This window comes from Miniopterus natalensis, chromosome 2, assembly GCF_054644295.1.
Source record: "Miniopterus natalensis isolate mMinNat1 chromosome 2, mMinNat1.hap1, whole genome shotgun sequence".
Lineage (NCBI taxonomy): Eukaryota > Metazoa > Chordata > Mammalia > Chiroptera > Miniopteridae > Miniopterus > Miniopterus natalensis.
This window is the reverse complement of record NC_142082.1, coordinates 57,102,179-57,116,596: the sequence shown is the minus strand read 5'-3', so window position 1 is coordinate 57,116,596 and position 14,418 is coordinate 57,102,179. Positions and strand designations below refer to the sequence as shown.

General features: G+C 34.7%; 1 protein-coding gene across 2 annotated transcripts in view; it reads right to left on the bottom strand.

Moving 5' to 3' along the window:
• Positions 1–7,769: 7,769 nt before the first annotated feature.
• The window catches only part of KLHL1 (kelch like family member 1), a 329,988-nt gene continuing 323,339 nt past the window's right edge, over positions 7,770–14,418 (bottom strand). For both annotated transcript variants that reach the window (XM_016216440.2, XM_016216441.2), the window contains one exon: positions 7,770–8,661. In XM_016216440.2, coding sequence (XP_016071926.2) covers positions 8,602–8,661 — 60 coding nt within the window. In that variant the 3' untranslated portion in view covers positions 7,770–8,601. The remainder of the gene's footprint in view (positions 8,662–14,418) is intronic.

Genomic DNA, 14,418 nt, shown 5'->3' with positions numbered 1-14,418 from the left:
CTAGCAAGTAGCCACAGATAATGCCTAAAGGAATAAGCATGTCTCTATGTTTAAATAGCACTTTATTTACAGACACTGGAACTTGAGTTTCATGTAATTTACGTGTCATGAAATGTTATTATTCTTTTGATATATTTTAAAAATTATTTAAAGGTATAAAACCATTTTTAACTCATAGGTCATAAAGAAACAAGCAGCAGGTGGCATTTGGCCTACAGCCATATTTTGTAGACCCCCTAACCTAGATCATTGCCTAAAACTGGCCCCAGTAGAGAAGGAAAGAGGGAAAGAGCAAATTTCCAGAAGTGAAATAGAAAAACAACTGGAGGGAAAATAGACTAATTTCTACTGTCTAAGGATGTAACAAAATAAAATGCTCAGCCTCCTTGACTCCATTTGGTTTGGGCCTGCATTGTTCCCATGGCCTTCAGGCTAATAGATCCTGCTTTAGACAAGTTAATCATTACAGGAATCCTGCTTGGGGCTTGAGTTTTTCCCATTTTTCCTTCCCATGTCGTAAAAGAAGCCTGAATTCTGTACATCTCAAAGATGGATTTGAGAAACTACCAGGGCTCCCATTTTCTCTATTGGCACCTTCTCAATCAATAAAACTCCCTTATTTCAAACTCTGATGTGTTAAGTTTTGGGCTTTCAAGGCATCAGCCACATGGACTTTGGAAAGGTAATATGGACGAATATAATTAAAGTAAGAGACTTAATTCTTTCTGTTGAAAATAAGGAAAGATATTTTCTTCCCCTTCTTTTTCTCAGAGAATTTACTTTAGAAAACTTGTAATTCTTTGTACTTTGCCTTTCCTTTGAAATGTATATAAATCCTTTCAAAAATTGGATATGACTTTTCTCAGCTTTATGACATGGGAATCCCTTTCTCAAGGACCTACAAGCCATCTCTTTGAAGTATCATAATCAAGGAAGATTGCACCCCTACCTCCCACTTTCTATGGGAGGATGGGGGCCTGATTTTGGTGGAGCCCTTGCTCCAAGTTGCAAAATTACTTGCTGCTTTAAGTTTTTGGAAGTGTGTTTTTCCCCTGGATAAAGCTTGTGAACTAATATAAATGGTCACCCCAACTACCAAGTAAAGATAGAACGAACTATCTTTGACAAATAGTGCTATCCAGTGCTCTTGCTTGAGGACTAGTTATTATTTATCTTGAAAATATGTGTGTATCTGCTTGGCTGTGTAAAAGGACGATGTTTTTTCTGTCTTTGAAATCTATTAGTAATAAGAGAGTTTTCCTTACTGCCTTTGTGGAGAAGATTTTTTAAAATTTATTTTTCCAACACTGTCACCCATTTACCACATTACTACTAGGTCACTGTCATACAGAGCAGTAATGGATGGTGTAAATACCAGGAGTGCACAGGGGAGAAAAATTCATTTATGTACCAATGAAGTAAGGAAGAAGCATATTTTTTTAAACATTATCTTCAGGGATTCAGACATCACATTCACAAAGTAAAGTTAGATGTTCCCTATGTGTTTCCCATACCATCTTAAAAATGATTTTTTCAACATTTTTGAGTGTGAGATAATCATGCATTTATTCATTTGTCTTCTTTCATGTTTGTGAGCTACCTGCAGGGAATGTGCACTGAGCACAGCACCTGGCACATGCAGGGTTGTCATTTCCATTGCCCTGTAGTGGAAATGACAAGCAAATAAAATAAAATAACTAAGTCCATTTTCATAATGTGTTTTACATATAGTCTGCATATATAATTTTTGTATGTGTAGTAACTTGTGTTAATTTTTATGTATAAGAAATTTAATGTCAATAAATTTTCAGTTACCAAAAAGTAATATAAAGATGATCAATGGAAAATATATCTAGGTATATAATATATAAATTCATATAAATTCCTGAATTAAAATCTGTATAGATATGAATATCTAATTATGACTATCAAATTATAGAAACTTAGAGCAAAAATGATATATAACATTTATATCATTATAAAATATTAATTTTACATACAAGGCAATGATAATCCATATGATTATACAACATTAGGCCTCTTGAAATTACTTACTAGGGTAATTATCTAGTGGAATATTTATAAGAAAAGTCTTGTTAAAACTTTGTAGGGAACAAATTAATAAAAGTTTCTTATAGGGGAGGAAAAGTAATTTTCCCTCTGTTCTTCTAGGTTCTTGGCTGAGATTCCCAGTAATAAAAGACAGATTAACAGGAGAAAAGTAAACAGAAGTTTAATAACATGTATACCTTTTGTGTACATGGGAGACACCAGGAAACCTGAGTAACTCTCTGAAATGGTCCAAGCCACCACCTTATATACTATCTCCAGCTAAAGACAAAAAATGTTCGGGGGAGGGGAGTCAGTGATGGGAGGTTATTAGGAAAATTAAGGTAAACATGGGTGTGGTCTTATGCAGAGTTAGCTCATTACCTTCTCTATTGTTAATAGTTTCTAGCCCAGCCGGGTGTGGCTCAGCGGTTGAGCAGAGATCTAGGATCCAGATGATCAGGGCTCAACTCCAGGTCAGGGAGCATGCCCGGGTGGTGGGCTCGATCAATGACTCTCTCATCATTGATGTTTCTATCTCTTTGTCCCTCTTCTTTCCTCTCTCTGAAATCAATAAAGATATATTAAAAAAAAAAATAGTTTCTAGAGATTTAGTCATCCTCTTACTGAAAGGGAGACACCCTTATGAATGGAGATATCCCTTAGGAATGTAAATGTCCCTTATGAGTTATAACTTCTAGGTTTTCAGAGCTTTTCCTATGTCTGCTGTTTCTTTAAAAATAACCATAACATTGTTTATATCTCTCTCTCTCCCTCTCCCTTCCTCTCTCTCTAAAAATCAATAAAAATATATTTTAAAAAATTAGCCTTCTCAAGATAATCTTTGTGTACAGAAAAGGGGCCACACACAAAACCTGACAAGCTCAGAAGAGGCCTGCATGAGGGCCTTACAAACTCAGAGACCTAAAGTACCTCATAGGATGGTCTGACATGCACACCTTCTAACTAAAATCGAGTCATGGAGGGAAGTCAAGTTATTAGGCCAGTGTCTTCCTTGAAAAAGGTCAGTCTTGCCCGTAACTGAAAATGTCTATTGTCTTTTTGCATCTAAAATAACATACCTTTGAAATATCAGAATAAACCCCTACTTCCAGGCCTCTCAAGGAAAAATCTCCCACCGGAGCAGAAGGCCGTGGAACCCCTCATTGTTATTTTGTGGCCGAAATACCATCTGTAAGTGCTGTAAATGTTATATGTTAACTGCTGTACCCATCAATGTAAAATAAGTACTTGTCTCTCCATTTTACTTTTTTTAAATATACCTTTATTGATTTCAGAGAGAGAAAGGAAGAGAGAGAGAGAGAGAGAGAAACATCAATGATGCAAAAGTCATTGATCGGCTGCCTCCTGCACGCCCCCGACTGGGCATCAATCCCGAAACCCAGGCATGTGCCCTGATCAGGTATCAAACTGTAACCTCCTAGATCATAAGTCGCGCTCAACCACTGAGCCACACCAGCTGGGCTCCATTTCATTCTTTATCCAGTCTCAGAGATTTTCCCAGTCTACTTTCTCCTGCCTCCCTAATCTACCGCCAATGAATTTTATGTAACTCCCCTATGCTTCCTCCTTTGATTGTAAAGCATAAAACAAACTGCAAAACTGCCATTCTCCAGAGCATTGTCTTAATCCATTGAGATTTCACTTCTTGTGACTTGTTTGGTTTAGCTGCTTATCTGGGCCTGGAGCTGAAACACAACTGTGACCTAGATGTTATCTTTCGGAGGAAGGCTCAGGGGGCCTATGCTAGGGAGGGATAGGTTACCTTGGGCACAAAGTTCTTGTTTTCCCAGGTTTGCTCCTTGCTAGGCATCCAGGGCTGCCTTCCCTGGTGAGTTTCTGTATCCTAATTTCTACACCTGGGTTTCTGTACTTAGCCTATCTAACACAAACTGTTTACTCTAAAGTGTTCGTGGTTTAGGGAAGATAGGATTTACTAGGTGGCTGCAAACTGCTGTTTAACAACCTGTCTCAGTTTCCCTATTCTGCTTGTCCTGGAATTTTCCTAGCTTTTACTATGTTATAACAACCTGACTGGGATCAAACCAGCAACTCTGGCTTATAGGGATGAAGATCCAACCAACTGAGCTACCCAGCCAGGGCCCTGAAATCTTAAAAATTTTTAATAGAAACACTTCAACCTGTTATCTTTGGAAGTGGGATGTCCACTGGTGAAAGTGGGGGGTGCCTTTCCCCACTGGGTGCTGGTTTTTACAATATCTTAAGAAAAATAATTTCCAAAGACTCTCACAGGAGGATGAGTGATTTTTACTTACATGGAGTTACACCCCTTGGGTTGCAAAGTCCCATTTCCCTTAATCCAGTCCTGGAAAAGGTGCAGCTAGGGATTCAGCAGAGCTAAAAGCAAAGCCAGTGTCCAGAGTTTCCGTTCCATGGGGAGTTGAGTCTGGCAGAGCATCAGACTAGTTCCAGTCCATCAGACTGTTGTGTGTGGGATCCAGAGGATCAGTGTCAGAGCCTTGCAAGCCAAGAGTCAGGCAGGAGCAGCAAGAGAGAAGGTTTCGCCTTTGTTCAGGAGCTTATGTATCTCAGATTTTGAGCCCTTGCAGTGTCCATGCTCATCTGGCCAATGACCTGTTGCCAGGTGTGACCTAGATTTTACTGGGCCTAATTTTGTTCCTTTCCAGTTAATTAATAACTGGGTTAAATACAATGATATCAAATCTAAAAATATAAGACTATAGATATTTCACTATCATATTTTCACTCATATTTAAATGTTAAATTTTTAGTTATTTTTACCACAAGTTTTAACTGATTAGTTATAAATTTTTATTTTTTAAAAAGATTTTCTGCTTTCTTCAAACCATACATGATGTAATTAATAACTTTAACTCCTTAAACTCATTTTTGGGTAGCCGGTGTGGACAAAATAAGGGTATATAGAGTTCAGTGATTAAAAGTAACATCACAGGGTGATTTGATTATAAATTCTTAACTGGGCAGGTCATGGTGGGTAGTCCTGCCTCAGGCCTAAAACTTCTTTAGTAAAAGGTTTTTAAGCAAGCCCGGTCCATTGTTCTTGTGCATCTAGGCTAAAACTGCTTTGAAATGCCAGAAGTAATTCCAGATGCCTTGAAGATGTAACAGTCCTCAAGGGAGTACATAATCTTAACAATCCTGTACCTTACTTTCTTCTGTCTCCATGTAATCTTCCTTATGTTCTTTTCTTAATTCCAAATGTATAAAAGAAACTGCAAAACTCATTCTCTGGTGCATTTAAGATCTTGCTTCCCAGCAATGTTGTCAGTTTGCTCAAGTAAATTCATAAAAATTCTCCACAAGTTTAGAAGTTTCTTACATCTTCACCAGTATTTCTCAGGAGATTGTACTAATATTTCTACCCTTATTCAGTCTATTGTTCCAGTATCCAGGCTACAGATATCTTTTTTAATTTTAACTGTAAGAGTGTGTTATATTGGCCTTTAAAATGCAAGATAAAAGTAAAAATCAGTACTACCACGTTGAGAGGTTTGGAAATGACTGTAATACATTATAAATAATTTTGAACTGTGTTATTACTATTACTATGATCATTGGTAGTTATCATTAAAACTGAAAATATCTATAGAATATTCTAATATTTCATACTACTACATATAAAAATAAGTTATAGTCCAGGGATGTCAGTATATTTAAAAACTGAACAGTATCTTGGAAAAACTAGCCTTATTGATACTATTTTCTATGCTTCCTATATTTAGATATACCTTATTAATTAAAAAAACAAATAGTGAATCTTCTGTCTTTTGCAGAAATTTCACCTCAAAGGGAAATACCTAATGCTGAATTAGTAGTTGATAGAGTCAAGTTTCAAGAATCCTGGACTGGAGTCATGGCAAAGTTTGTGATAAACCCTGGAACTCATTTAACTTGTGACCATGGTGGACAATTTACATTTTAGTAAATGGCACAATGATATCTGTTCTTTCTATCTCATATAAGCTTGGAGTTCATTGTCTAAAGTGCTTCACTGTCATATGATAAATTGGGTGCACAGACTCATTGCATGCAATATAAACAGCACTAGGCTAATATGACCTACACATAAAACAGCTGGTTGAATGCAGCAAATATGTTTGGAGAAAATTCCCATTCAGGAAAAAAATTACTTATATGTAAAAAAATGTTGGTAAATTTATTAACTAAATTTTAAATATGGCCATGGCAAAAGTTTATTGTTTAAGAAATAGACATATACCACTTTACCCTCTATTCTTTGAAATTTCAAAAATAAGTTGTATACCTAATTACTAATTAGCTGTTATTTATATGGTCTGTGTATTGTAGAAAATATGCATGCAGAAGAAATTGAATGTACTGAACACTACCAAACTGTACACTTAGAAATGGTTAAGATGATAATTTTCATATTATGCATTTTTAAATTTTATATATATGCAAGCCTTACCTGAGGATGTTTATTGATTTTAGAGAGAGGGAGGGAGAGAGAGAGAGAGCCTGAGAGAGAGACACATAGATGTGAGAGAGAAACACCGATTGGCTGCCTCCCGCATGCACCAACACTGGGGATTGAATCCGCAACCGAGGTATGTACCCTGTCCAGGAATCAAACCTGCAACCATTTTGGTGTACGGGATGACGTTCCTGCCAATTTAGCCACTCAGCCACAGCATATATATATAAACGATGTCATTTTAAGTATAAGATGCTAAGGAAGTATGTATCAGTGATATATATGGTATCACTGATACATACTTCCTTAGCATCTTATACTTAAAATGACATCGTTTTTCTGAAAAAGACAAAAATGTGACTAAAAAATTTGACCACATGTACGTGTTGGGAAACTTAGATTTACTAACATTTTCTTGACACAAACTATTAATATTTTCTTTGATTATTAGATTTCAACATTTTTTACAGCCCAATAATAAAACTCAATTCCATGTTTATACTGACTCAAAAAGAGGGATTTTCTTGCCTATTTGAAATCCTGCACGATTATCAGCAGTCTCATTATGGGAAGTGTGTTTTCTAAGCACCAATGCTAACTGTTTCAAGTGAGTGACTACAGAAGAAAACAATAATTAAAGATTGCTTTTGTGTAGCGCTGGTTGGTGTGGCTCCGTTGGTTGGAGCGTCATCCTCTACACTGAAAGGCTGCAGGTTCAAATCCCAATCAGGGCACATACCCAGGTTGTGGGTTTGATCCTAGTCAGGAGGCAGCCAATTGATGTTTCTCTCTCTCTCTCCCCTTCTCCCTTCCGCTTTCTCTAAAATCAATAATAACATATCCTTGGGTGAAGACTAAAAACACAATAACATTGCATTTGTGTAAGCATGATATTTAGGAGGAAATAAATTTATGTTTGCATGGAGATATATACTTCTTGAATTTTGAAAAGTCAAACAATAAAAGTCCCCTATCTTTTTTGATTGAAGAAAGATACACTGATAAAAGCAAATTTTCTATCATTTATTCATTGTATTTAAAATTTACATGGATCTTTAAAGACATCGTGTAATGTTTCCACTTTATGCTTTAAACAATTACAAACATTTGGCATAAAATAATGTGCATATCAATGTAACAAGTTTGAAATGTGGGAAATGAGAATCTGAGGTCTGCCTTCATTCTAACAATAACCATTAACACTTTGAATGAATGGATCATAGATTTCTCTCTCAAAATTCTAAGTTGTTATTTTTTTATAAAGAAAATTCTAAAGGACTTCAACATGCAATGGATATATATAACATTCAGGATAACTAGCCTCCATGCTTACACTGAACTCAACATAAGGCAAAAGCCCATAATTGTATTGACACTTTGGCTCAGTGTATTCAAAAAGGAAAGCAATGTGATTAGTCTGATGAAAACAATTCTTTGTGTTTGCCAGCTTCAGATTGCTAATTCGGTTGCAATAAAATTCAGCCATCTCCTCTGATGACATATGCAGCTTTGATTAGCAAGACAGTTTGTCTTCTGAATGCATGCGGCAAGCATGAATCGAATCTCTAATTGTTCTTATAGCTTAGGAAAATGAGGAAGAAACATGTTTGCTTTAATAAAACATCATTCTGACTCCTGGTATGACCACATCTGATTAGGAAACTAGTAAACCAATCAGATTCTGTCAGATGGAAATATCATGTCTTCTACACTGGGCAACCTCCTGAGTATTGCCAGAGATTATAAAACAATTATAAATAATGAAATTATCCATGTCACAAATATCGGTCTCTCCTTTAATTGCTCAAGAAAAACAAGCCTTTGGTAACTCTAGTTATTGTATGCTACAATACTAAACAAATTACCAATAACCATTCTTGAACTAATGCTTGACTAGATATTACCCCCATCGCCGTTTGATATTTTCTTGTTTTCTGTAATTCTGTTTGATCTTCTACCTCATTTGACATTAGTAGGTGTATCTGCAGAAATCCTTGTTCTTGAAGAGTTTGCATCTCAGGAAGTTCTTACTCTTGCCTTCTGATATAAAAATAACCACTTCAGCAAATAAAATCTCTCCAAATAAAAATAAGTCAAGGTTGCTTGATGACTACTACACAGGCCCCTGCTCTCCCAATGTTCAAGGAAGCCATCTGTTGAAAAGATTAAACACAATTAAAAAAAAAATACTTTTGTAGAAAATATAAAAATTCTAACATACTTAAAACACTTACCTGCATGAAAATAACAAATATTTTTCTTATATTTCCTAATTTAGGCACTAGTAGTACAACAAAAAAGGAAATAATGAAAATGGCATTTACAAAAGAGAAATAATTTATCTATTAAAATTCTTAAAACTTGTAATCACATGGAATTTTTAATAAAAGTAATACAATATTTAATGATTTTTAGTGAAATAAAGCTGCTGTAGGAGTTTCCAGCAAAGATTTATTCTGGAGCTTGCATGGATATATTTGTGAAGATATTTTATAATGATAGGTTGGAATACATTTTAGATGAAATAGCTATTATACTTATTGAAATCATTTTGAAGTTATTTCCCCTGATATTATACTGAATAAAATGTGTTGTTCATCCATTCTAAATAGACATACAATGAAGTAACTTTAATATATTGTCATAGATAAGTAATAATTACAATTGGTATAGGGTTTATTTTAAGAATTGCACCTTATGACAGTCATTGAGATGAGAACTGAGATTTTTAAAAATAATAGTGAATATGAAATTGGTCAGAAATATATTAAAAACAATAACTTCTACAAAGTTGTAATGAAAATTTATTCCACGGAGGTATGCCAAGATTATAATAGTTTCAACTTTTCGATATCAATGATTTTTATTACAGTTTCCTAAGAATAACTTATGCACATAAAAATATGAAGGGAGACTAGAAATTGCTGGATATTATTTCAACCTGAAAAGAAAATGAATAAAATGTAAGAAATACAATAGCTAAGAGCATAATAAACTTAGATCACATACATTAACTTATGGATTGAGAAAGGACATGGTCTTACTCTCTAAATATGAAAATTACCACCATTATCTACAAGTTCTTTAAATGTACTTATTGATTCTTGTCACCCCTTCATAAGTTAAAAAAATTCCCATATGACTTATATTATTTTCATTTAGTACATATTTTTAAGAAAGCTATTTTAATATATAGTTAATTGCTCAAAATGAAAGGAGGAAAGGGGCATGTGAATATATTGATAGTATAATGTGTGTTAAGAATAATTTTTATGTCTCTACAATCACCTTCATAATCTTGTCATGCATTGTTATCTCCATATGACAGGTGTGTGAATGGAGTGTCAAGAGACAACATGTAAATCCCATAACATCAATGTATACGAACTGAAATGTGTCTGACTTCAAAGTCCACACACTTTCCACTGCCTCTCTCTTAGTTTCCGGTGATTGTCAGGTGTTGTTTGACATCAGAGACATCTAAAGAACTTTTATAAAATATATGTGCTCAAGTCCCACCACTCTATATGAATGGGATGAGTACTGGGTAGATGTATTTTTGCAGTTTCCCAAATATCCGCTGATGTTCTTTCACTTCTGAGAAATACTGTGCACAGTTTTCAGGCAAAAAGTGAATAGCTTCAATTTATACCTACATGTACATCTATATGTCTATACAGGCATAGTTGTGTGTGTAAAAATAACTGCCTTTTTTCCCAAAATATGTGCCACTCCTAGTGTGTTTTCTCTCTCAGTGAATGACATCACTCTGCTCAATAGAGAAACCTAGAGCACATCTGTGTCCCTTAGTTCTATCTCACTCAACCTTAGGCCTGAATACTCATCTCCAACCAACTTAATTACAACCACTCCTATTGTCTTCACCCTAATTCAAATTATAATTTTACCCTGAGTATGAAAGGAAAAAAAGATGTCATCCCCAAATATTCCACTTTTACTATTGTTTAATTGAAATTAAAGGTGCTGAGAGATGAGCGGTGCAGAAGGGACACTCTTACCCTTCTTTGTTGCCCTGAAATCAGGAGATAGATCTCCAGTATCACAGGTACCCACCTAGTACCAGGCGGGTAGAAGACATTCTTATCACTTAGAGATAGGGAATTTAGGCCCCAAATTCTGTATAAACAAACCTTGCTACTTCTTCACCAACTCACTACTCCAAGCCCAAATCCCTTTGTCTTGTCAATTTTTCACAAATTTATTGTTTCTATGTCTAAATGGCATAAAAGCTTCCTGCTTTGGTCACTTCTTTGAGTCTCATATTTTTATGGGATTTCTGTAAATACAGAACTAAATTTGTTTTCCTCTTGTTAATCTGTTTTACGTTAGTTTAATTATTAGACAATCCAAAGAACCTAGAAGGGAAGAAAGGGAAAATTTTCCACCCTAGAGTGGATTAGTAAAATAACGTTCTAACATATTTCTCTAACTCTAATCTTGTTTTCTCTTAATCATTTTTTTAACACCCTGTCAAATGTGATCTTTTTAAAACACAGAGCTGATTATTTTCATTTCCTGATTAAAATTCTTAATTAACTTCTATTATTGTAAAGTCAAAATTCTGTAACATAGTTTCTGTCCCTAGATCATACAGGCCTTGTTTACCTAGCCAACCTCGTTGCTCACCACTTCATTTCTTGCCCAATGAAACATGTCATGTGTTCTCCTTCCTGTGGCTTTCTACAGATTCTGTTCCTTAAACCACTCCCCATATTTTCATCTGGTTAACTATAACTCATCTGTCAGCCTTCATTCTACACACCATTTTCTGAAGGAAGATTTCTGTACCCTACACATTTAGATTCCATCATAATGCTAAGTATTTCCCTTACCACAGAATTTATCATGCTATTTTAAGCATTTGATATACTCTACATAAATACATTTTAAATATTCAAGAGAGCTTTCCCCTTTTTCCCCTTTGGTCCAACTTTATCTTTATATACATATATATAATTGAAATCTGCCCTGCTTTCCCTCCAGGGATATATCTTTCAGCTTTAGATGATAACCTGAAAAAGTTGGCCATGGAAACAATAAATAAATAAAAAAAAAACAGCTGAAGATGTAGATATCTCACCAGCTTCTTGGAATTTATTACAATATATCTATTGTGTAAAAATAAACTAAACCCATGCACAACAGCAAATTGATTTGGAACAATAATTCTCAATTTATGTAAGAAACATTCACATGTCTCTTACTCCATGCCAGTCACTCTGCTAGTCTTTGGAGACAAGACAGTAAATGCTACACTATCAATGTTTCTTTGCAGCTGCAGGCAGATAGAGAATGACAGCACTGTGACCACATAACTGCAGGAAACACGAAAGGGTGATTTTATCCAGGCTAAGGGAAACGGAGTAAAGCTCTTAAAAAAAAAAAAAAGTCTTGAAACATATATTTTGTTTTTCAAGTCAAATGCAAGAAATAAACTCAATGTTAAATGACAAATTCAAATTTATTTAAAGTACACATACACACATTAGTGTATTCTTTGTAAAACTATCTAAGACATGACTCTGGCATTGCTCCCAATCTATTTCCATTATTTCCAAAAGCTAGCTTGAGGAGTTTCCAAAATATACATTCTTGGACTTTTAAAATGTAATCGGCTAGTTTATTTTAATGTTTAGCCATTTAATATTTATCAATGATAAATGGATAAGTAACTTATTTTGTTCATTTATGAGCTAAATGAAGGGAAAGTGATTATTTTCCTTATTTGAATTATTCAGCAAATAAGCAATTTTTTTCTAGTGGCCTGAAATCTTGCAAAATTTCAAAGAGATTTCATGCGGATCTGCTGATGGTCCCTCAAGAGTCTTAAAACATTAATAATGAAAAATTATGGATGCAAAATCTTAAAGTAATGTAAGAGCTTTAATGTTAATGTTTATTGTACTAAAATAAAGTTATTATAAAACATTTTAAGTACCACTTTGCCATTTGTAATATACGATCCAAAGAGGTGTTATAAAATACAGATGAGGGAAATGATCTTTAGGAAGCTTTTACCTATTATTACTACATATGTTATTTTGATTTCAATTTTAAAGGAATGATAAGCATAATGGCTCATATTGTAAATATATCATAAAGATATTATACTATCATTTATATGCCCATTAACTTCCTTTATTTAATGTTCATTTGTAAAAGTGGCACATTTAAAAGACTTACCAGTGAACTGGTACATTTCTTTAGCAAATCAACAATCATTAATTTATGCAGGGTTCCCTTTGTAAATACTAGGAACTCAGGAAGGTAAGAATCTAAAATATATCCTTTACTATTTTAGTGTAGTAATCACTACCTTCTTTTATATTTTCTGCTCTTTGGAGAAGGAATGCTTCTTTTCTCACAATTAAGTAAAACAGAAAAATCACAGGATCTGGCTCCTGAAATACATCCCCTTCTTTCCTTCATTCTACCTTAGTGACTTTCATCTGTCCTCATCAGAAACAAAGAATTTTCCCAAAGAATTTTCCATGGACCTTAGTCTGTCTGTCAGGAATTCAGCTTTGTACTTAAAGGCAGCCTGTCTAAATATTGTATTTGAACACACTTCTAAACTGGGACAACCAAGGGAGTTATGTACCTTTGAAAGTACTTTTTTTGTTTGTTTGTTTGTTTGTTTGTTTTTTAATCCTCACCTGAGAATATTTTTTCCATTGCTCAGGTTGGGGCGTGAGTGGGATGTGTCTCTCTCACATCAATGCTCCTCTCATTCTCCCTCTCTCCCCCCTACCTCACCCTTTCGCTCCCTCCCACTCAAGCCCCAACCTGAGCCAGGGATTGAGCCTGCAACCAAGGCCTGTGCCCTTGGCTGGAATCAAACCCAGGACCCTTCAGGCACTCTAACCATTAAACCAAACCAACCAGATCTAAAAGTACATATTTGTAAAAGTAAGTGTTTACTTCAATCAGTGTTCGAGTTTTTCAGATAAATTTTAGTCAATTTCTGTGACCAAAAAAAATAAAGCTTTTCACCCACTAAGAGATGAGGTTATTATTTTGCTTCAACTAAATAAAGCTTTGGAATTTCACTGCACCCTTTTATGTAAAGGGTTTATTTGTTTGTACAGTATTCTGCTTTTAGGTTTCTAATAAAGGAGCAAAATAATAGAGATATTAGAGATTTAGAAAAGAAAGAAGGGAAAGAAAGAAGAAATTGAATATGAGGACACAAGTCAGAATATTATATTCGCTCTTACCATTATAAGCAATGCCACAGTAACTATATAGCATAAGGTATTTTCCACTGTAATTAAGTTGCTCTGATCTCATTTCCCCCCAACACTCAGAGACACCAACACAATTTTTTCAGCTATATGACTAAAATGGGAGCTGTTCTAGTATGATCCTGAGTCTAACTACAGTGTATATTCAAGAGATAATGCCTCACCTAAGATCAGCCAAGCATTTCACTCCATTTTCCAGGCCAAAGTGATTGCCCAGGGATGAGTGCTTTATACAGGACAGACCTTTCAGAGCCTTTTGCTGTTTGTTTCCTATTAAACAAATAGGTCTTGTATTTTCTCTTTATGGTTGTGAGTATTGCTGCTTTGTTTGTTTCCACCCCATGGCATATTTCTCTGCAGCAGGTAACAATGGACCTAACATAGCCAAGCAAAAATGGGAGGCAGAAGGTTGATTTCTGCAGCCTTCCATCTTTTTATTCCAGTTATCTCTAAATCAAATATTCTGAAGTTAGGGTTTTGTGAATCAACATAGTTTACTTTTATTTTTTGCATTAGCTAATTAAAATTCAGTTCCTATTCTTTGTTATTACTTATAATAATGTGGAAATCCCACTGAAATGTGAATGTCACTTTAAAAATAAATTTTATTAAAGTATAGAAAACATAAGAGAAAAGTACACAAAA